Here is a 21,250-nt window from a genome sequence, read left to right as displayed (position 1 = left end):
TCCTTTACTTCCAGTGTCCACAAGGGCAGAAAGGAGAGAAGGAGGAGCTGGTGAGTATTAGGATTCTTCACTGTTAATAAGTCAAAGCTGCTGAATCTGTAAAGTGAACCGTACCCTCATCCCTGCTGGATATAAGGTGATTTATATTTTCTTTGCCCATGCTGCTGCACTTTCTCAGCATCTCAGTTTTTCATCTGATTTATCGATTACTTTCATCTACATCTGTTACTAGTCAGACGCACAGAAAGGATACAAGGCTGCGTCTGACCTGGTTGTATTGACCTGACTTCCCAGTGTGCAACTGAGTCATTAAAGCTGAAGAGCCTGGGATTAATCGTCAGTCTACACTGATCCCTGTCTGACTTATGGCTGAGGTTTCTGTGCCAGGAACTAGTTAGTGTTGCACTCAGAGATACTGAGCAACTCCTTATCCTGTATGCAAAATTGTACAACTCGATACATTTTTATCACTGTTAGATACAATATTATTACAATTAGTTATACTATTACAGTTAGATGCACTAGTTATAATTACAATGTGATACATTATTAATAGTTATATACACTACAAGTTATTACACTATTGTTACAATTAAATATACTGTCATTAGAATTAGATACCCTACAATTACAATTAGATCCATTGCAATTCCTATTAGATACACCAGTGTGTGTGATTGCTCGTTTCATTTATTATTGGCAAAGCATTACTCTTCAATGCTGAAACAAACCACACAGGTTATGCTGCCCTCTCTCAGATGTTACTGTGCAGGGAGTTAAGGACAACCTGCGAAGCCGACTTCTCCAAGTCACACATTACAATTCTTGCAATGATTGCCAGGAACCTCGAGTGTCCTACCACCTTCAGAGCTAGACTCCAACTAAATGAGTGGCCACTTGCTTATGGTGAGGCTTGTTTCCATGGAGCCAAACCTTCCCATGGCCTTCAGCAGATAACAGGAGTAGAAAAGAAAGTAAAAATACATTGCACAAGTTTACCAACTAGATTGCAGATCGATGCCCAGTTGGTTAGCTACTGCCCCAATTATCTTATTCTTAAACAACTATCTCACTCATAGGCAAGCCAAACCCTCTCTATGTTATGTACATCACCAGTCTAGTCAACTATGGCAGTGCCAAAGATATTCTCAATGCTGAAGACAAAGCAAGATGGCAGATTCCCAACTATAAGTCACTGTGTCAGCGTTCAACCCCCCGTGCCAATGATGCCCTCTACTTGAGAACCACAATGTGTCGACAGTTCAGTGATTTGAAGATGTGTAGCTTTGTTGGCTCTCAGCTAACCACTCTTGGCACTCAGCTCTACATGTTGTTTAAATTATAATTTTGTTTGGTTTTCAGTTTGTGATGAATCTCTAATCAGTCTCATGGGGTGGCATGACTGACTTTGTTAAGGGACTTGCTGCAATCAGTTTTTATTTGGCCTGTTCCGGCACATATTTCCGAGATTGCAAATTCGGCACATGCCGAATCAGGCACTGGGCAACTTGTTCAGTCTTTACTCTGACTCAGCTGGAAAGTGGGCCACACATCATGCCAGCTACTTCCTCGCTCCAACACCTCATTGACATCAGGACTCATATTATAAATGACTAATACTCATATTTGAACTCTCAAGTTGGTGCCATAAGTAAACGCACAGGGATGGCAAATTTTCCAGGTGAAGTGAGGGCACAGTCACTGTGGGAGCACGCAATCATTGTGCCCGAAATGAGAAATGATAGTTTTTGTAACATCAACCTGTTTTTCTCCTGTGGGTTTCTCTCACTTTCATAAAAACCATGAAGGAGGTGCTGTTATGCTGTGTGGTGACTCCACTGAGTCCAGTGAAAAAAGCAAATAAACGGGGGAAGGAACAAGAAAGACTGGGGTGGGGTGTGGGGGGGTGCCATGGGAGTGGGCGGGGGGGAGGGGGGGGAGAGAGAGAGAGAGAGAGAGAAGAGCCCAAACTGGGGCAAAAAGAAAGAGAAGAACATAAACTGGAATAACAAGGGGGAGAGGAGCACAAACTGATGGAGGGAGGAAGGGAGAGAGAGAAGAACACAAACTGGGGGAGGGAGAGAGAGAAGAACACAAACTGGGGGAGGGAGAGGGAGAGAGGAACACAAACTGGGGGAGGGAGAGAGAGAAGAACACAAACTGGGGGAGGGAGAGAGAGAGAGGAACACAAACTGGGGGAGGGAGAGAGAGAAGAACACAAACTGGGGGAGGGAGAGAGAGAAGAACGCAATGTGGAGGAGGGAGGGAGAAAAACAAACTGAAGAAGGGAGTGAGAGGAACACAAATGAGGGAAGAGAGGGAGAGAGAGATATAATCTAGATGACAGCAGTGTTGTCTCTCTATAATGTTCTGTAATGTATGCTAGTGTTATATGTGCATGTACATGTCAATTTAAGTATGCCGAGGGCAGTATGTGTTCATATATGTGTAGACATGCATATGTGTATTTGTGTCTGCATGTGTATGTGGATGTGTGTGTATATTTGTGGACATGCATGTGTGAATGTATGTCTGTATGTATATGTCTGGATATGAGCGAAAAGGCATCTGTGTATAGATGTATATATGTGTCTGTGTGTGTAGGATGTTTGTGTCTTTGTGTGTGTGCGTGTCTGTGTGTGCGTGTCTGTGTGCATGTGTGTGTGTGTGTGTGTGTGTGTGTCTGTGTTTGTGTGTCTGTGTGCGTGTGTGTGTGTCTGTGTGCGTGTGTGTGTGTGTGTGTGCGTGCATGTGTGTGTCTGTGTTTGTGTGTCTGTGTGTGTGTCTGTGTGCGTGTGTGTGTGTGTGTGTGTGTGTGTGTGTGTGTGTGTGTGTGCGTGCGTGTGTGTGTGTGTGTGTGTGTGTGTGTGTGTGAAGTTTCAACCTCAAGGAATGCGTGAAGCTGGAGGTGGCAATCAGTTTTTGGAAATTTCTCATTGGTTGGGATTTCTGTCTTCAAAAATATTATGTCTGTGATTAGAAACTTACAGAAAAATTTGAATCAATTCTGTTAATAAACAGGGAAGCCTAGAAGGAACCATGGGACCAAGGGTAAGTGATTCTGCAGAAAAATATTCCACACTATACGTACTGAAAATAAATTGTCTCCTGCCCCGTGCAGTGGAATGATCACTGAATCATATTTCGCTAAATGATTTTGCTGACTGGGAGTATTTTTGGAGCCCTTGGAATGGGAGATGGAGCAGGAATGAGTTTCAAAAATCACACACACTGTACCTTTAGAATTTTGTGTCAAATGCAGATTCTGTGCCTATTAAGCCAGTTGAAGTGGGGCGAGGGTTATCCTGCGTGTGTGAAATAGTTTTTGCACACAATTAGCCAATTAAAAAGTCTCCTGGTAATGTATTAAATGGAGGGAAGCAGGGGGGAGAAAGGTCGCACATCTCTGACTGGCTGTTCACACAGTGCCATAAGCAGGCCTCTGTGCTAGCACAGACTAGGAGACCAACATGCAGTAGCACCCAAAGAATGAGGCTGATACTGAGGCTTATATCCGGGAAAGGAACTGGCAAAGATAGACACTGACACCAGAGGACAAGAGCGAACTCCAACCAGGTATCCAAGAGGTGATGCCAGAGACGGCTGAGGATGTGCCAGGATAGAGATTGTTCGTCAAGACCTGCTGCCTTGTGAATTTTTTTGGACAGTGCTAGACCCCATCACTGTTACAGCCCCATCTGTGCCAGCATTGGCTTCCAGGACTCACCTAGCAATACATGGCATCTTACAGAATGTTACAGAGGACATAAAGAATGTGATAAATGCCCCAGGAACAAGCAGCCACATTTGTAAACCAGACAGACTGTGAAACTGGAGCGTGACCACAACAGAGGAATAATGTTTCCCAGGGAGCTGCCATGATACATATGTCTCACTGAGCTCAGAGAAACCCTGGCCCAGAATACTGCCTGGATTCTCTGTGATGATGGCTATCTCCCACACACTGGGCTGAGGAGGCCAGCGCAGCTTTCCCAGGTCGAGGCAGAGGAGCACAACAATCAAGTCCACCAGAGCCAGTGTCAGTCACACCGCTGACTAGCCAGGTGAGACCCTGCTATTACCTCCCACACACCCTTCCCAAGGGGTTCAGAGTAGCAGCTGTTGGCCATGCAGACAGATCTTACAAGGGCAAGGACGCGAGAATGATCAGCACTCACTCCCTCAGGCAGGGAGCATTTCTCAGATCCAAATAAGTCTTTGATGGATACCAGGGCCAAAATTACATTCCATTTTCAAATTACTGTTAGGATTGGACGAACATTGGCCCACTTCCAGCAAAATTTAGGAAATTACATCAAAAAAAGTCAGTACTGAACTCTTAACCTTAATGTTGTTTGTCTTTTTTCTAATTTGCTACTAAATCTAAACAACTTCTGACAACAGAGGTGCTTGCAAAGGATGAAGGTAGTACAAGTTGCTGTTAAAATGGACTTGCTCTGTGGCATCTTCCTTCTTGCATGGCCACGCCTCACTGCTTTGGAATCAGTTGGCAGCAATCTTAGATTTAGGTTAAAACTGCGGCTGGATCTCAGTAAACAATCCAGGTTGGCACTCCAGAGTGCTGCTTAAGGAATGTGGCCCTGTAGGAGACACAGTCCTTCAGGTGATGGATTAGATTGTTACCAACCTGCCAATCTGCTGAATTTAAAAAACAAAAACAGAGGGATTGGAGCATCCAAAGGTCGAGGTACCAAGGCTTTCATCCTGTGAATATTAATTCCTTGGGCTGACAGGCTCAGATCCTGTCTTGTTCCTGTGTAGGTGTGCGTTCGGCCATTAGTTCCAATACCATTTCTAATTGGATAACTTCCAGTGGTCAGACTATGGAGTTACAATGTTATGATTAGCTTTAGGTTTTCAACTGTGTCTTGAAAGTTTTTGAATTGTCTGCATTTATTTGTGCCTAAATTGAGAATGTTCTCTCAGCCCATGAAGTCAGAGAAAGGTCAGAAGGGTGAACCAGGAATTAAGGGATCGGTTGGCCTGCCTGGAAGAGATGTGAGTATTCTGACTTTTCTGATTCCATTACAAAACTTGGTACAGATTCACTAAAGCCCATGTGGGAATTTTGGATTCAAGGGAAGGAATAGATTTAGAAGAGACCTAGAGGTCGTAACAAGTAGAGTGTAGGGTTGGTGTTCTGGAAATTTGAGCTCATTTTCTACCCATCCATCTTGTTTTTTCTTCCCTTTATTCTTGTATGAGATGTGGGTGTCACTGGCAAGATTGGCGTTTGATGCAAATTCCTAACTGACGTTGAACTGTTTGGCTCTCTTGCACATTTTAAAGAGCAATGTCAAGTCAACCCCTTTACTGTGGATTTGGAATCACATTTGGCTAGACGAGGGAGGGATGGCCCTTTTCCAACCCTAAGGAACATTAATGGGCTCGAGGGATTTTTACAATGATTGACAATGGTTGCATGGGCAATGTTAAACTCATTTTTTAAAGTCCAGACTTTATTGAGTGAAAATTTCACCAGATGCCACAGTTGGGATTTAAACTCATGTCCCCAAAACAGTGGAGTTCTGAGTTTCCAGTCCGGTGACATTACCTGGAAGTATTGGTCTGCATTCAGTTGAAGTTTGACATTGGGACTATAATGATGACCAGATAATTTTTCAGTTCATTTTGTAGCATATGTTCCTGAGTTGTAGTGATGGGCCTTTTTGCTGAGACAGTGTGGCTTGCTGGATCGCTTCAGAAATCACAAATAACCACGTTGGCAGTGAGTCACTGAACAGACTGAACTGCAGCAGAACAGCCAGTTTCTTTCCCACAAAGTCTCAGTGTATCTGTTGGATTGATATAAAACTCCCAGCTCCTAACTACAACACTCTCAGATCATCACACTGAGATTTGAAATCAGCCCTCAAGTTTGCTCATCCAATCTTCGTCTAAGATTAATGAGTATAAATCCAGCCTGATCTGTTAGCCTGAAGAAAATGGTGCATCATTAGCTGGTAATGGTCAACTTGAAATGAGATGTAGCAGGGTTATAAATTAACTTTATCCTTGAGATGTAAACAGCACTGCCATTGGTCATACAGCTCAGAAACAAACCCTTCGGTTCCAACTGCTTGACGCCAACCGGGTTTCCCAAACTAAACTAGTCCCAGTTTTCTGTTTTTGGCTCATATCCCTCTGAAACTTTCCTATTTGTGTACCTGTCCCAAAGCATTAGTTGTTGACCTCCAAACACTGAGACCACATAACATGGACTGGAGTCACCTATAAGCCAGAACTCGGTAAAGAAAAACAGTTTCCCTTTCCTGTCGGATCTTTGTCAGTCTTTCAGGATTGAACAGTCTTATAAAATTCTGTCCCACAAAATGGCATGGTAAAATTTAAAATTCAGGATCTTGAAATTGGCTCTCGCTATGCCTGTTATTTAAGGCTTGAAATAAACATTTCATAGAATCCCTACAGTGTGGAAATAGGCCCTTCAGCCCAACAAGTCCACACTGACCCTCACAGCATCCCACCCAGACCCATACTGCTAAAACCCAACTAATCTACACATGCCTGAAAACTATGTGCAATTTTGCACGGCCAAGCCACCTCGCCTGCACATCTTTGCGCTGTGTGAGGAAACCGACGCAGACACATGGACAATGTGCAAAATCCACACAGACAGTTCCCAAGGGTGGAATTGATCTTGGGCCTCTGGTACTGTGAGGCAGCAGTGCTAACCACTGAGACACCTTGCCGCCCTCGAGCCTGTGCTGCCATGTTTTCAATTTGGTGGGTGACGTGCACAGATTGATTCCACTTTGGAAGACTTTGAACCATTTATGTTTGGAGCTCTTAACATCCAGAGTGGGAAAGTGAAACAGGTACTGAGCACTAAGCATCATTCATACATTATTATATAGTGTTATAATGGCTCTGAATGGTAGAAGTGTGAATTACCGTTAAAGCAAAATTCAAAGGAGTATTACAAGGAAATTACACAGTGCGTGAGAAAGAAGAAAATTTAGGAAGTGAGGAGTAAGCAGGAGATTTGAGTTTGGCTGGAACAGTAAAGAGTATGGGCAGTGAACAAGAGGGGGATTTGCCTGGAAGGGCTCATATGGGGAAAATCACTAGAATGATTTGATGGGCTGAATGGACTAGCCCTGTACTGGACCTAATTATGATTGTAGAGAAAGAGAATTTGAGTGAGCTGGTGAACAATCAGAGCCCAGTGGGCCTGTTCCATTAAGAATGGGATTCTTAAAGAAAGAGTTTCTTCCCTCAAGACAAAATGACCCACTATTCCAAACTCCTTCCCATTTGACATGTTGTTTTCGGCAATGCATGCAGGGAAATGGGAGCCATTGTCCCAGAACCAGGTTTGGTTTTTGTTGAAAGTGATTGCTCATGTTTGCTCTGTTCTTCATCGCCGTTCTAATTGTGTTTTCAGGGAAAGCCGGGAGAGTTGTGCGTGCCTGGACCAAAGGGTGCAAAGGTTTGTCAGTAATCTGTAACTGTTTTTCAATGTTGTTGGGAGTGTGAGGCTGTAGCTATCTGAAGGCTTGAAATTATTTCATATTGGAATTCCGAGTCAGACTTTTAACCCCTCAGGCTTTTGACTCAATAGAAAAACTAGTTGGGAGGAATTTCTTTAAATTCAAACAAGTGAGTAATGACGAAATACTGGAGGGAGGTCCTTAACCTTGAAGGGGCCAGACTGGCAGAGGATATCCGCTCTATCACTAATAAGCTTGCCAAGATATTTAAAGGTAAGCATCTCTTCCATATATTCATTCTGGGCTTTGCTAGCTGAACCAGCATTTAGTGTCTGTGCTGCATTGCCCTTGAGAAGGTAATGGTGAATTACCTGTTTTATTGAACTGTTGCAGTCCATATGCTGTAGGTAGACCCACAATGCAAGCATGCTTCTTCATCCTGAATAGTGTTGTTGGAGCCACAGTCATCTGGTAATTGGGTTATATTCCATTAACTGCCTGACTTATGCCTTGTAGATGGTGGACAGATTTTGGAGAGTCGGGCATTGAGCCACTTCTGCATAGAATTCCCAGCCTTGGTTTATTTAATAGTCTAGATTAACCTCAGTTTGGAGCAATGCAACAAAATGCAGCTAGTCAAGGGATGCAGGGGACTCTAGTGAAAAACCAGTTTTGGATAACTTAGATATACTTCATGTGAAGAGTGATCAATTCTTGGAATGGTTTCTGGATGCGGAATGGTAATTAATATCGGTAACTTAAACACCTGTTCAATGCAGCTTTGGGAGTTGGGGCAATAGATTATGTTCCACAGGATATAAGCTAAGTCTGAGCAAACTGGCTCCTTCACCTGTACCAATAAAGCTTTTATCTGCTGGTGAGGTTTATATGGGTTTGATAGTGGCTGAATCTCTCCCAGTGTTGTAGCACAGCAAGGTGTAATTATAGCATTAGTTCCAAAAAATGTTCACTTTCAGGAAGCTGTTCTCACAGGGGAATGACTCCATCAGCCTGTGTCTGCTTTCTGGGGGTATAGTCAGAAATAGATTGAAATGCGTTCGCCCTCTTCCTCTACCAGCTAACGGTTCCTCCACTGCTGGTTTCTTCCTTGAAATTTGGTTGGCCCCGACTGTCAATATGAGGATGAGAGAGGAATGGAAAGTGGCAGGGCAATTCTCAAAGAAACGGGGATATGCTGAAGGGGAATGCAAAGAGATGTTCTTGATTTTGCTAGTCAGAAGTAGGCAAAGGTGCATTAAAATAGAGTTTGCCAAACACAGAGATAGATGGTAAATGGTCGAAAAGTCCGGGCGTATTGGCAATCATGTGGGTGGGATGGAGAACAGTAAGTAAAAGTATCTCATTCCAGGTGCAGGTGGACCATGCGTGGCTTCGCATTCAAGTGTGTCAATAACTCTGTTGGTTATGGCCATCAGAGCCTCCTTTAAGGACGCACGCTGTTTTGCCATTTTTGGCCTGGCTTCGCTGAGGCCCAGATGCCTCAGGATAAACAGGTCATACAGTTGGGGATCTCACACCAATGTTTGGCTCTTACTTTGCAACAACGCAAATATGTTTCAGTGTATCTCTACCCTTCCTTTTCTATGACCTGAAGGCAGGCACAGGGAGATGGAATCACCCCTTTGTGAGAGCAGATTCCTAAAAAAATTGAATCATTTCTGGAGACAGTGCTCATACCAAACATTTAATGCTTACTTCAGAATAGTTTGTACAGGTTAGCTTTTCTCAGCTTTTACCAAGATAGCAGATGCATCTCCAACTCCTTCCCCTGAGCTGCTTCAGTATTGTGAGAGACTGTCAGTATTACAAAGTGCTCGAAGATAAACCACATTTCTGAGTCATTGAGATAACAAGGTGTAGAGCTGGATGAACACAGCAGCACAAGCAGCATCAGAGGAGCAGTAGCAGGCCTAGACCCTTCTTCAGAGCTGGCTTCGCAGTATGGTTTCACATGTTCTGATAAAGGGTCCTAACCCGAAACATTGACTTTCCTGCTCCTGTGATGCTGTTTGGCTTGCTGTGTTCATCCAGCTCTACACCATGTTATCTCAGATTCTCCAGCATCTGCAGTTCCCACCATTTCTGAGTCACTGTCTCTTAGGTCTGCTTTTGACTCAGAAATCCTGAAATTGTGACAGAGTGATGGCCTCATAACTTAGTATCCATTAGCTGAGGCAATTTGTTGCTTGTTGGGTTCAAAGGACACCCTTTCAACGTAACATTTCTTTCAGAGGTAGGAGCATCATTCACTGTGGAAAAGCCCTATCCACCATCTTAGTTCTGGAAAAAGATAGACTTTCCTTTCAAAAGTGCTAACAACCTCCACCCTCACATCCCCAGGTCAGTCAGGAAATGTACCTTTAAGAACAGTGACTGTGGCAGCCTCCAGTAGATTTTTGTTTGTTCTCTTTATTTAGGGAGATCCCGGACCAGTTGGACCGGAGGGATTGGCTGGTGAGCCAGGATCCCCAGGACCTCCAGGACCCCCGGGGATAGGAATACCAGGAAAGCCGGTGAGTGTTGGCCGCAGGATGGAGTGAAGAACAGCAGCAGAGGGGGCTATGTGACAGGAGTGAAATGGCAGGAGTGCAGATCCATCATGGTACTGCAGCACAGGGTCAGGGTGGCAGAGGAGCCTGGGCACACTCTTCCTCTCCCTCACCCCCTTTTCCATTTTCCTCACTGCTTCCACCCCTTTCCCACCTGCCCAGCATTCTCTCCCCATCGATCTCATCATCCCAACCCCTCACCACCCCACTGAAATAACAAGGAAATGTAAAACGTTGTTATGTTCACTGTCTCTGATTTTCATCCTGGGTGTTGTTCACAGTAACGTTCTGGAAGTTTATCTTCAGTTCCTCCAGAAAAGTTTTGCTGAGTTGGTAATACGACCTTGTGGTCACACCGCACCCCCACCCCCACCTTCTTCAGTCTCGAAACATAAGAAACAGGTGCAGGAGAAAGCCATTCGGCCCCTCAATTCTGCTGCACCATTTTATAAGGTCATGGCGATTTATACCAAGCATCAACTCCCCTTTTGTGCTGGCTCGTCATAGCCCCCAACTCCTCTGTGTTTCATAGATTTACCTCCTCTTTAAATACGTTCAGTAATAAAGCCTCCACGTTTCTCCGGGGCAGACAATTTCAAACACTCACTGCCATCTGAGAGCAACAATTCTTTCTCATCTCTGTTTGTAAATGAGTACACTGTATGTGCTCACTCTTTGCCTTGCCCGTCTGGTGAAAAGTTTCTCTTGACCATTCGGTGCTGTGCCCCTAGCTCTGTTGTGTTTTCAATGTTGGAACAATAAGGCTTCCCTCATTCTAGACTTCTGCTCCTCTGCACAGGCACTGAGGTCTATCTCCTTCTTTCCCTGGCCCCAGCACAAAGAGATTATTGTAATGTCTCGTGGTTAATGCAGCTTAAACAATTGTTTCCTCTTATGTCCCAAAGGGAAAACCTGGTGGCCCACCCGGACCGAAAGGAGAAGCAGTAAGTACATTTCAGGAACTTGCTCAGCTCAAAATCCCTGACCCAGATGTGCTGCTCTGTCCCAGAATCCCTGCACCTCCACACCCCTTTGCATTACTTATCGCCTTCTCCCTTTGCACCATCCTGGTCTCCACTATATATTCATTAACTTTTGTAAGTGTGTTGTTCAATCTTCAGCAAGTTTCCGACCCTTCAGAAATGGCTTGCAGCTTCCAGGGATTTGTGATTAATCCCTGAGTCATGGCTGTGGGGCAGCTGTGGAGTAAAATCCCTGGAGCATTAAAACGCATTTCCGTGCTTTAATTCTGTGACAAGAGTTTCCAGGAGTTGATTGACTGACTAGCTGACAGTTGGGCAGGCCTCCAGAGGCAGGACGCGTGGTCCTGGGCAATCGGGGTGGGCCCTGTCGGCTGGAGGTCAAGTTTTTCTTGTGGGCAGGTGTAAGAGGTAATTTATAATCACTGTCTGGGATGGGCATCTACATCCCCTGAGGTAGAGTCAGGAGAGTGAAGCTGCTAGTAATTGAAGAGACAGGCGCTTCAGATGCCGCCTTGAAGTTCTGAGGGTGAAGAGGCACTCCTTTTACATCTGCCCATGAGGGACTTCTAAGAAGCACATTTTTGTGTTTTTTTTATTAGCTCATGGGCATCACTGGCAACGCCAGCATTTATTGCCCATCCTGAATTGCCCAGAGCACCGTTGAGTCAAGCAGATTGCTGTGGGTATGGAGTCACTGTACAGACTGGGTAAGAATGTCCGATTTCCTTCCCTAAACGACATTAGTGACCAGATAGAGTTTTGTAAAACAAAGATCAATAGTTGTCACTTTTGGATTTTTTTTAAAATCAAATTTAAATCTCACTATCAGCCATGGATGGGGCTAGAACCCATGGCCTGAGAAAACAAGCCGGCATTCTGGAATAGTAATTCTGTGGAAGTACCTTAACACCACTCCCTCCCCATAGACCTTCTGAAAACTTGACCAATGTCAAGCTTACATCAGGGTTAATACTGATAATGTTAATACAGTGTCTGCGTGTCTGAGGCAGGACGTGTGTATGAGGAGGGAAGAGAGGGCTGTATTGAAACACAAAGAAAGGCCCTCATTTATACAGCACTCTTCACAACCTTTGGATATTTAAAAACATCTGGTGAAATATTTTGAAGGTGTTGCCACTGCTTTAGCTCGTTTATTAACAGCAAGCTCCCACAAGCCGCAGTGTGACAGTGTCCAGGTAATCTGTTTCTCTGGTGTCGATTGAGGGATAAATATTGTCCAGGCCACTGGGGAGAACATCTCTGCTATTATTTTTTGAAATAGAATCATAGAATCTTTTGCAAGGAAAGTTGGGGACGAGGTTTAAAATTTCGTGCCCCCCTCAGTGCAGCCTCGAAGTGTCAGTCTGGATTTTTGAAGTTGTGAGAGTGAGACTAGAACTCAAAGTCTTCTCCCTGAGAGGGGGATGGTGCTATCACTGAGCTAGCCATCCAGAGCTTTATCACCTCTGTAATGTGAGGGTTTTAGGGCAATGTTCTGATGTCAAAGTGATTTCTCCATTTACACAGAGCCAAAGTGACATGAACAGAAATCCTCCTGGGGCCCAAGGTGATTGTACCACTCGCATTGATAAACAGCAGTTTGAGCTGTGATTCGTCCAACTCTAAATATTGGTTGGGTGCTGCAGTCAGTCTGCACCGTGACAGTTCCGGGCAGTTTGCAATTCAAACTGAGAAACTGAGACATTCCCAGCAGGTCTGATAGTCTTTCTGGAGAGAAACAGAGTTAATGTTTCAGTTCCATAACCATCCATCACACTGTGGAAAGGTTATTGATGCAATCATTAACCATACTATTCTGTCAGCACACATGCAGCTTGAGACACTGTATTTTCCAATTTGGAGTTTCATTCCACTATCCAGAATCTGAATAAATATCTCTTTGCTAAATTTACGTAGTTTCCCACTTCTTCTTTTAAACACTGCTGTTAGACTCTTCTTTTAAGTGGGTTGAGGGAAAAGAGATTCAGCCAATCCACAGATGAAGAGGTGAGGACTGATGTAAAATGTTGGATTTTAATTTTGGCTCTACAAGAAATATGCAGATGAGACAAGTTGAGCTGAGGGATGAGGTCAAAGACCAAATGATTGTGACCTCCCCATAAGTCTCAGGGATGTTCTTTGTGTTCAAATAGCAGCCAGGAGCTGCCTAACTTCATTGTATCCTAAGAGCTTATGCCTTTCTCTCCTTGTGTTCTTCAGGGAAGTGATGGGGTTCCAGGTCCGGAAGGCATCCCAGGAAAACCTGTGAGTACCATGATTGTAGGACTTCAGACAATATGTTCGTTACCCACATGATCCCGGCAGCCTGGGACAGTTCAGAATTAATGCACCTCTCAGTGATAGTGAATTACCTGATGCTGGCAATAAGCAATCTCAGTAAGGAGACCATGAGGCCGGTGAGTGGGTAAGAGGTTGCAGGGAGCATTCGATGGGGAATGTGCAGAGAGAACTTTACTCTGCACCAAACCCTATGCTGTTCCTGCCCTGGGAAAATATAGCAAGTGGGTTACTTTGCATCTAACCCAGTGCTATTCATGATCTGGGAGTGTTTGATTGGAACAGCGTAGAGAGAATTTTACTCTCAGTTTAAAAGTGTAGGGAGAGTTTTAATCTGTATCTGACCCTGACCTGGGAATGCTGATGGAGACAGTTTTGAGGAGCTGGACCTGTTCATGGAGGGTTTGATGGACAGTCCAGAGGAAGCTTTACTCTGAGTCTAACCCCATGCTGTACCTGACCTGGGACTGTTTGATCAGGGCAGTGCAGTGAAGCTTTACTCTGTATCTAACCCCATGCTGTACCTGACCTGGGACTGTTTGATTGGGCCAGATAGAGGATGCTTTACTCTTTTTCTAACCCTGTGCTGTTCTTGCCGTTGGAATCTTCGATGGGACAGTGTCAAGGGAGCTTTACTTTGTATCTAGCCCCTTGCTGTACCTGACCTGTTGATGGAGACAGTTTTTAAATGGCATGTCAATAATCATGAATGATACTAATCTTCAAATTTGCTGGACAAATCAAACTTGTAAGTCTCATCTGGAGGATGAATCATAGACTGCATTTGGAATAGCTTCTTGGAATAATACATTTTGGAATCTATCAGAAGTGATGCTATTTTGAACAGGTTAACAAGTAATGAAACAAGCTGGAATAATGATCTGACAGTAGGGGATCTCTCAGCAAGAGGAATCATAACACGTAGAATTTCACATTCAATTTGAGTCAGTAATATAGGCCTATTATAGTGTTTTGTTCTTGCAATACCATTGCAAGTTTTGTGGATAGAGTTGGCTAATGTGGACTGGAAAAGTGTATTATAATGTAAGCTGATGGATAATCATTGGGGCACTTTTGAAGAGATATTTCATTATTCTCAATAAATACATACCCTACTAAGAAAGAAAGGCTATATAAGAAGGATGCACAATCCATGTTAAGGATCATATCAAATTAACAAAAAAGCATACAATGCTGCAACCATTAATAGTAGGACAGAAGATTTAGAAGGTTTTAGCAGCAAAAGATATGTAAAACCAAAAGGAGTATGAGAGAAAACTAGTTTCAAATATAAAAACAGTTAAAGTTTCTACATGTATATAAAAATGAAAAGAATTGCTGAAGTGAATATTGGTCCTTTAGAGGGTAGGACTTGGAAATTAATAATGACTAACCAGGAAATGGCAGGAGCTTTGAACAAATGTTTTGTATCTGTCATCACAATGGAAACCACAAAATGCATCTGAAGAAAGGAAAAAGACAAATGGGAGGAAAGAGCTTAAAGCAATTGCTTTCACTTAGTGAAAACATAAAGAACAAACTAAAGGGATGAAAGACTAGCAAATTCTCTGGATCTGATGAGCTGCATCCTAGATTCTTAAAAGAAGTAGCTGCAGAGATAGGAAATGCATTGGTTGTAACCTTCTGGAATTTGAAGATCCTCACGGATTAGGAAACCTCAAATGGACCAGCTCTGTTCAAAGATGAGGACAGAGAGCAGGAAACTGTAGGCCAGTTATGGGAAGAATACTAGAATCTACCATTGAAGAGACGAGAGTGCAATATTTAGAAGATCATAATACAAACAGGCAGGGTCAATATGATTCTGTGAAAAATGAATTGTGTTGGACAAATTTCATAGAGATCTTTGAGAATATAACAACAGTGAGAATAAAGATTTCCAAAAGGCATTTGCCAACATGCTGTATAAAAGCTTACTTCACAGCCAATGGTGATGTATTGGTATGAAGATACCGCAGTAATTAAGGAAGCAACTGGAATGTTGGTTTTTATTGGAAAAAGGACAATGAAGTATAAACATATAGAGATTTGCTTCTACTACACAGGACGTTATTGTGACTACACTTAAGAGTGCTAGCACGGTTTGATCAACTTACTTGAGGAGAGACGTGGTTGGACAATTTAGATGACGTAAACTCAGTTGATTTCTGGGACGACGGGATGGTCAAATGAGGGAAGGTTGTGCAGATTGGGCCTATCATCATTGGAGTTTAGAGGAATGAGAGGTGATCTTATCGATACTTCTCAGATTCTGATGGACTTCACAGAATAAATGCTGAGGGGATGTTTCATCTTCAAGGGAATCTAGAATGAGCAGGGCATAGTTACAAATGAAGGGTCTCTTAATTAAGATGGAAATGGGAATAAATTTTTTCTGTCACAGAGTCACTAATGCTTAGAATTCTTTCTACCAGACTGAAGCAAAGACTGGCCCATTAATCATATTTAGGCAGATTTTTAATTCGCAAGGGAATCAATGGTTATGAGGGAACAGATAGGGAGGTGGAGTTAAAGCCACAGACAGATAGCTAAGAAATTTTTGATAGTGGGGCAGATTGAAGCAGCCAGAAAACCAACTCCTGCTCCTAGCTCTAGATTGTCTGAACTTTGTCCCTCTACAATGCTTGGACCACTGATGTTTTTTTCAGTTTCATAAGTTCTTTTAAGAAGTTCAGTCGCTCAGAGGACAGTAGGAATGTAGTGTGGTAGTAAAGTGAAATGTTCACTCGCCCAGGGTGGGAATGCTTGTTTCTAATGCCCAGAGGAAAATAAATCAGTAATACCTGAAAATCAATGCACTGGACTTCTGTTCTGAAGTGTACAAGACAAGTGGCTCCCATATTTGTTGTTTGTCATTTGAGTTTTATTGGTTTTTCCTTCTGGGTTTAACCAGACTACAAGTTATCAGATTTATTGGATTTAATTTCGCAATTTGCTGAACTACGCTTTGATCTACCAACTGCAGGGTTGATAGTTAAGCACCATGACTAGACTGCCTGTCTGTCAGTGCAGGATAACTCTGGCCTGTCGGCCTGGGTCCAGTATTCTACAACAAGGTGAGTGAGCCTGTATACTTTGAAAGAAAATGATTCAATTTTAATTTGAACGTGTGACTTGATGGAGTGAACAGGTGTTGCTGCTTATGTTTAAAGTTTCATCAGTTCCTCTGAACGACTTAAAACTTTGGCCTTTTCTCTGTTTTTAGGGTAAACCTGGATTACCAGGGCCAAAGGGAGAAAAGGTAAGACACTGTGATTCCAAACCAGCTGGGCAGACTTAGCTGCCTGTCCTCGTTAATGTACAATCGGTGACCATGAGCCTGAGCCAGCCCAGCGTGTGGAACATTGAACTGGCTCTGACAGTAGTTCAGGAAATCACTACACAGCTCAGTCTGTTACAGGACAGAGCGGCAGCAGCATCACCATGAGACAATCAAGTTGTCTCACCCTAGTATGAAGTGCTTCAACACTTTCTCCATGTCGCTGGGTTAGGAAGGGGCCTTTCTGATGTTACCAGGGGGACAATTTGCTTCTTATGCTGATACAGTTTCTTCTGTTGCAAACATGTCGATTTGGAGATGCCAAGCTGTAGTGACCCTCACAGTCAAATACTAGCTGACCAAGCTCATATGGAAAGAATAGTTAGTTAGGTGCAATGCGCCATAGGATGGATTTTGATGGGATGGGCAATATTAGGAAGGCCACCTTTATGGAGAAATGATACTCAAATTATAGTTCCAAATCCTCACCTTGTTGCCTCATCCCAGCTCTCTGCTGGATTTCATCCAGCTTCCTCTGGAACCCAAAGTGGTGGGAGTTGTCTTTTATTCCAAAGAGGCACTTGGTGAAGGTCAGGGCTGAAGATGCTTACATTTCTTGGGAAGTTACAGGTTACAAGCTCACACCCCCAAACCTAACAGATATCATTTGTCTGTCTGTCTGTCTGTTTGTGGGGCATCAGGTGAGCTGGCAGTCGATGCCCACTGCCTGATTTCAATGAAGGCAATTACCATTCTCATCACAGCTATATCTGGGCCATTACAAACCAGGGGGTTGGGGGTGGGTACCATCAGGGGCCCAATGCAAGTATGGGACCCCTGCCAGGGATCATTTGCAAACTGAGCCCCTGCCAACCAAAGATCATGGATAAATTTAGAAAACCTTTCCCCACCCCACACCCCTCACAGACGCTGAACAAATGTGGGACCCCATTACTATCGAATGGCCCTGACAACGTGTTTTAATAGACTGAGAGGAAAGGGATGGTGTGGTGTGCTGAGTGGGGTAGTGGTGATGGAAGAAGGAGCTTGAGAGATGACACAGCAGTTTTTATGTGTACAGGAGCTTTAACTACAATGCTTTTAAATGCCTGCTTCCATGTTTACTGTCTCTCTCTCTCAGGGACCACCTCTAGGTTTAATTAATCATATAGAGTGAGCACTCAACAGAGACATGTAATCAAACACTCAGGATTCAAAGCATCCTGGGTATTCTTCTTTCCTCGAGCCTGAAAGATTGCTCAGGTTCTCTTTTCGGTACTTCTCTCTGTAAATGACCCTATGTCTTCTGCCTCACTCGTCAACGCCTTCTGAAATTACTCCACAGAGGCTGGTGTCCCGTCACCTAGCCACCCTTTATTTACACAGGAAAAGTCCTTCCCACTGATAAAGCTCCCTCAGAGCCAGCTCCCAGACTGAACAGAACCTCTGACACTCCTGCTCATATCTGTCAGCCAGGGCTCCCTGATTGGACCAGATTAACAGCCCCAACCAGGGAACTCATATTCTATGAGGTCGACCTGGCTGACCTCGTTATAGTCACTACAACTTCTACCATCTTCCATTCATGCTGAGTTCTTGAGCTCCTGGTATGTAAACTCTTCAGCACATTTTGTTAATTTCCTCTCCTCACCTTGAGAAGCTGAGAATTCAAACACTGAATCAGGAGTAATGTAGCTTCTGTTATTGTCCACAGGGCGATCAATGTGGCGTTTGTCCGACACATCTAGAGGCACATGGAGACACCAAATTTACAGGAGGCCACAGTCAAGGAGCAGAAACTGGAGTGCCTGGAAAACTGGTGAGCATTTGTCCCAGGATTGAACTTGTGAGAAGATGGAAGTTCTGTGAGAAGTTGAAAGTTCTTATGAACAAAAACAAAAGTTGCTGGAAAAACTCAGCTGATCTGGCAGCATCTGTAAAGAGAAATCAGAGTTAATGTTTTGGGTCCAATGAGGGTCCTGAGGAAGGGTCACCTTCAGCAATTTCTGTTTTTGTTCTTGATTTACAGCATCCACTGTTCTTTGGGTTTTTATTTGGCAGTTCTTATGGTTAGTTTTCAAAACTACAGGTTACACAGAATTAAACATCAATGCTTACAACTTTATTAAACACATGCTAATACTTCATAATAAAATGTGAGGCTGGATGAACACAGCAGGCCCAGCAGCATCTCAGGAGCACAAAAGCTGACGTTTCGGGCCTATATCCTTCATCAGAGCTGATGATCCCTCTGATGAAGGGTCTAGGCCCGAAACGTCAGCTTTTGTGCTCCTGAGATGCTGCTGGGCCTGCTGTGTTCATCCAGCCTCACATTTTATTATCTTGGATTCTCCAGCATCTGCAGTTCCCATTATCACTGCTAATACTTCATTTTGTGTTCTCTGCCCAAAGGTAGATTATTGTGATTATTTTTTGATCCACAACACAATGCTATAATTTTGTTCACTGGGAATGCAGTGTGGAGGAGGCAGCCCCTGATTCTACCTCAGGCAGATAGAACCCTGCTTCAGTACATCTACCAGAAAACTTACTGATTAATGACTGAAGCATATTAGAACATAGAACATAGAACAGTACAGCACAGAACAGGCCCTTCAGCCCACAATGTTGTGCCGACCATTGATCCTGATGTATGCACCCTCAAATTTCTGTGACCATATGCATGTCCAGCAGTCTCTTAAATGACCCCAATGACCTTGCTTCCACAACTGCTGCTGGCAACGCATTCCATGCTCTCACAACTCTCTGTGTAAAGAACCCACCTCTGTCATCCCCTCTATACTTTCCTCCAACCAGCTTAAAACTATGACCCCTCATGCTAGCCATTTCTGCCCTGGGAAATAGTCTCTGGCTATCAACTCTATCTATGCCTCTCATTATCTTGTATACCTCAATTAGGTCCCCTCTCCTCCTCCTTTTCTCCAATGAAAAGAGACCGAGCTCAGTCAACCTCTCTTCATAAGATAAGCCCTCCAGTCCAGGCAGCATCCTGGTAAACCTCCTCTGAACCCTCTCCAAAGCATCCACATCTTTCCTATAATAGGGCGCCCAGAACTGGACGCAGTATTCCAAGTGCGGTCTAACCAAAGTTTTACAGAGCTGCAACAAGATCTCACGACTCTTAAACTCAATCCCCCTGCTAATGAAAGCCAAAACACCATATGCTTTCTTAACAACCCTGTCCACTTGGGTGGCCATTTTAAGGGATCTATGTATCTGCACACCAAGATCCCTCTGTTCCTCCACACTGCCAAGAATCCTATCCTTAATCCTGTACTCGGCTTTCAAATTCGACCTTCCAAAATGCATCACCTCGCATTTGTCCAGGTTGAACTCCATCTGCCACCTCTCAGCCCATCTCTGCATCCTGTCAATGTCCCGCTGCAGCCTACAACAGCCCTCTATACTGTCAACGACACTTCCGACCTTTGTGTCGTCTGCAAACTTGCTGACCCATCCTTCAATCCCCTCATCCAAGTCATTAATAAAAATTACAAACAGTAGAGGCCCAAGGACAGAGCCCTGTGGAACCCCACTCACCACTGACTTCCAGGCAGAATATTTTCCTTCTACTACCACTCGCTGTCTTCTGTTGGCCAGCCAATTCTGTATCCAGACTGCTAAGTTCCCCTGTATCCCATTCCTCCTGACCTTCTGAATGAGCCTACCATGGGGAACCTTATCAAATGCCTTACTGAAGTCCATATACACCACATCCACAGCTCGACCCTCATCAACTTTTCTAGTCACATCCTCAAAGAACTCGATAAGGTTTGTGAGGCATGGCCTGCCCCTCACAAAGCCGTGTTGACTGTATTTGATCAAGCCATGCTCTTCCAGATGGTCATAAATCCTATCCCTCAGAATCCTTTTTAACACCTTGCATACGACAGACGTGAGACTTACTGGTCTGTAATTGCCGGGGATTTCCCTATTTCCTTTCTTGAAGAGAGGAATTACATTTGCCTCTCTCCAGTCCTCAGGTAAGACTCCAGTGGAGAGCGAGGATGCAAAGATCTTCGCAAGTGGCAAAGCAATTGCATTTCTCGCTTCCCAAAGCAGCCGAGGACAAATCTGGTCCGGGCCTGGGGACTTGTCAATCTTAATGTTTGACAAAATTTTCAGCACATCAGCTTCCTCTATCTCTATCCATTCCAGCGTGCACACCTGCTCTTCAAAGGTTTCATTCACTACAAAGTTCATTTCTTTCGTAAAGACCGAAGCAAAAAACTCATTTAGGGCTTCCCCTACCTCCTCAGACTCCACACACAAGTTCCCTATGCTATCCCTGATTGGCCCTACTCTTTCTTTGACCATTCTCTTATTCTTCACATAAGTGTAAAATGCCTTTGTGTTTTCCCTGATTCCTTCTGCCAAGCCTTTCTCGTGCCCCCTCCTGGCTCTCCTCAGACCATTTTTGAGCTCCTTCCTTGCCTGCATGTAATCCTCTCTAGCTGAACTTGAGCCTAGCTTCCTCCACCTTATGTAAGCTACCTTCTTCCTTTTCAGAAGAAGCTCCACCGCTCTTGTCATCCAAGATTCCTTTATCTTACCCCTTCTTGCCTGTCTCAGAGGGACATATTTACTCATCACTCGCAACAACTGTTCCTTAAACAGTCTCCACAT

General features: G+C 43.9%; 1 protein-coding gene across 3 annotated transcripts in view; it reads left to right on the top strand.

Moving 5' to 3' along the window:
• col16a1 (collagen, type XVI, alpha 1) overlaps positions 1–21,250 on the top strand; it is a 321,764-nt gene that overhangs the window by 151,339 nt on the left and 149,175 nt on the right. For all 3 annotated transcript variants that reach the window (XM_059654248.1, XM_048557999.2, XM_048557998.2), the window contains exons 13-21: positions 15–50; positions 3,022–3,051; positions 4,948–5,019; positions 7,427–7,471; positions 9,911–10,006; positions 10,948–10,986; positions 13,246–13,290; positions 16,550–16,585; positions 18,318–18,422. In XM_059654248.1, the coding sequence (XP_059510231.1) occupies positions 15–50; positions 3,022–3,051; positions 4,948–5,019; positions 7,427–7,471; positions 9,911–10,006; positions 10,948–10,986; positions 13,246–13,290; positions 16,550–16,585; positions 18,318–18,422 (504 nt within the window). The remainder of the gene's footprint in view (positions 1–14; positions 51–3,021; positions 3,052–4,947; positions 5,020–7,426; positions 7,472–9,910; positions 10,007–10,947; positions 10,987–13,245; positions 13,291–16,549; positions 16,586–18,317; positions 18,423–21,250) is intronic.

Source organism: Stegostoma tigrinum, chromosome 24, assembly GCF_030684315.1.
Source record: "Stegostoma tigrinum isolate sSteTig4 chromosome 24, sSteTig4.hap1, whole genome shotgun sequence".
Classification (NCBI taxonomy): domain Eukaryota; kingdom Metazoa; phylum Chordata; class Chondrichthyes; order Orectolobiformes; family Stegostomatidae; genus Stegostoma; species Stegostoma tigrinum.
The sequence above is the reverse complement of the archived record's forward strand: the minus strand, read 5'-3'. Positions and strand labels throughout refer to the sequence as shown.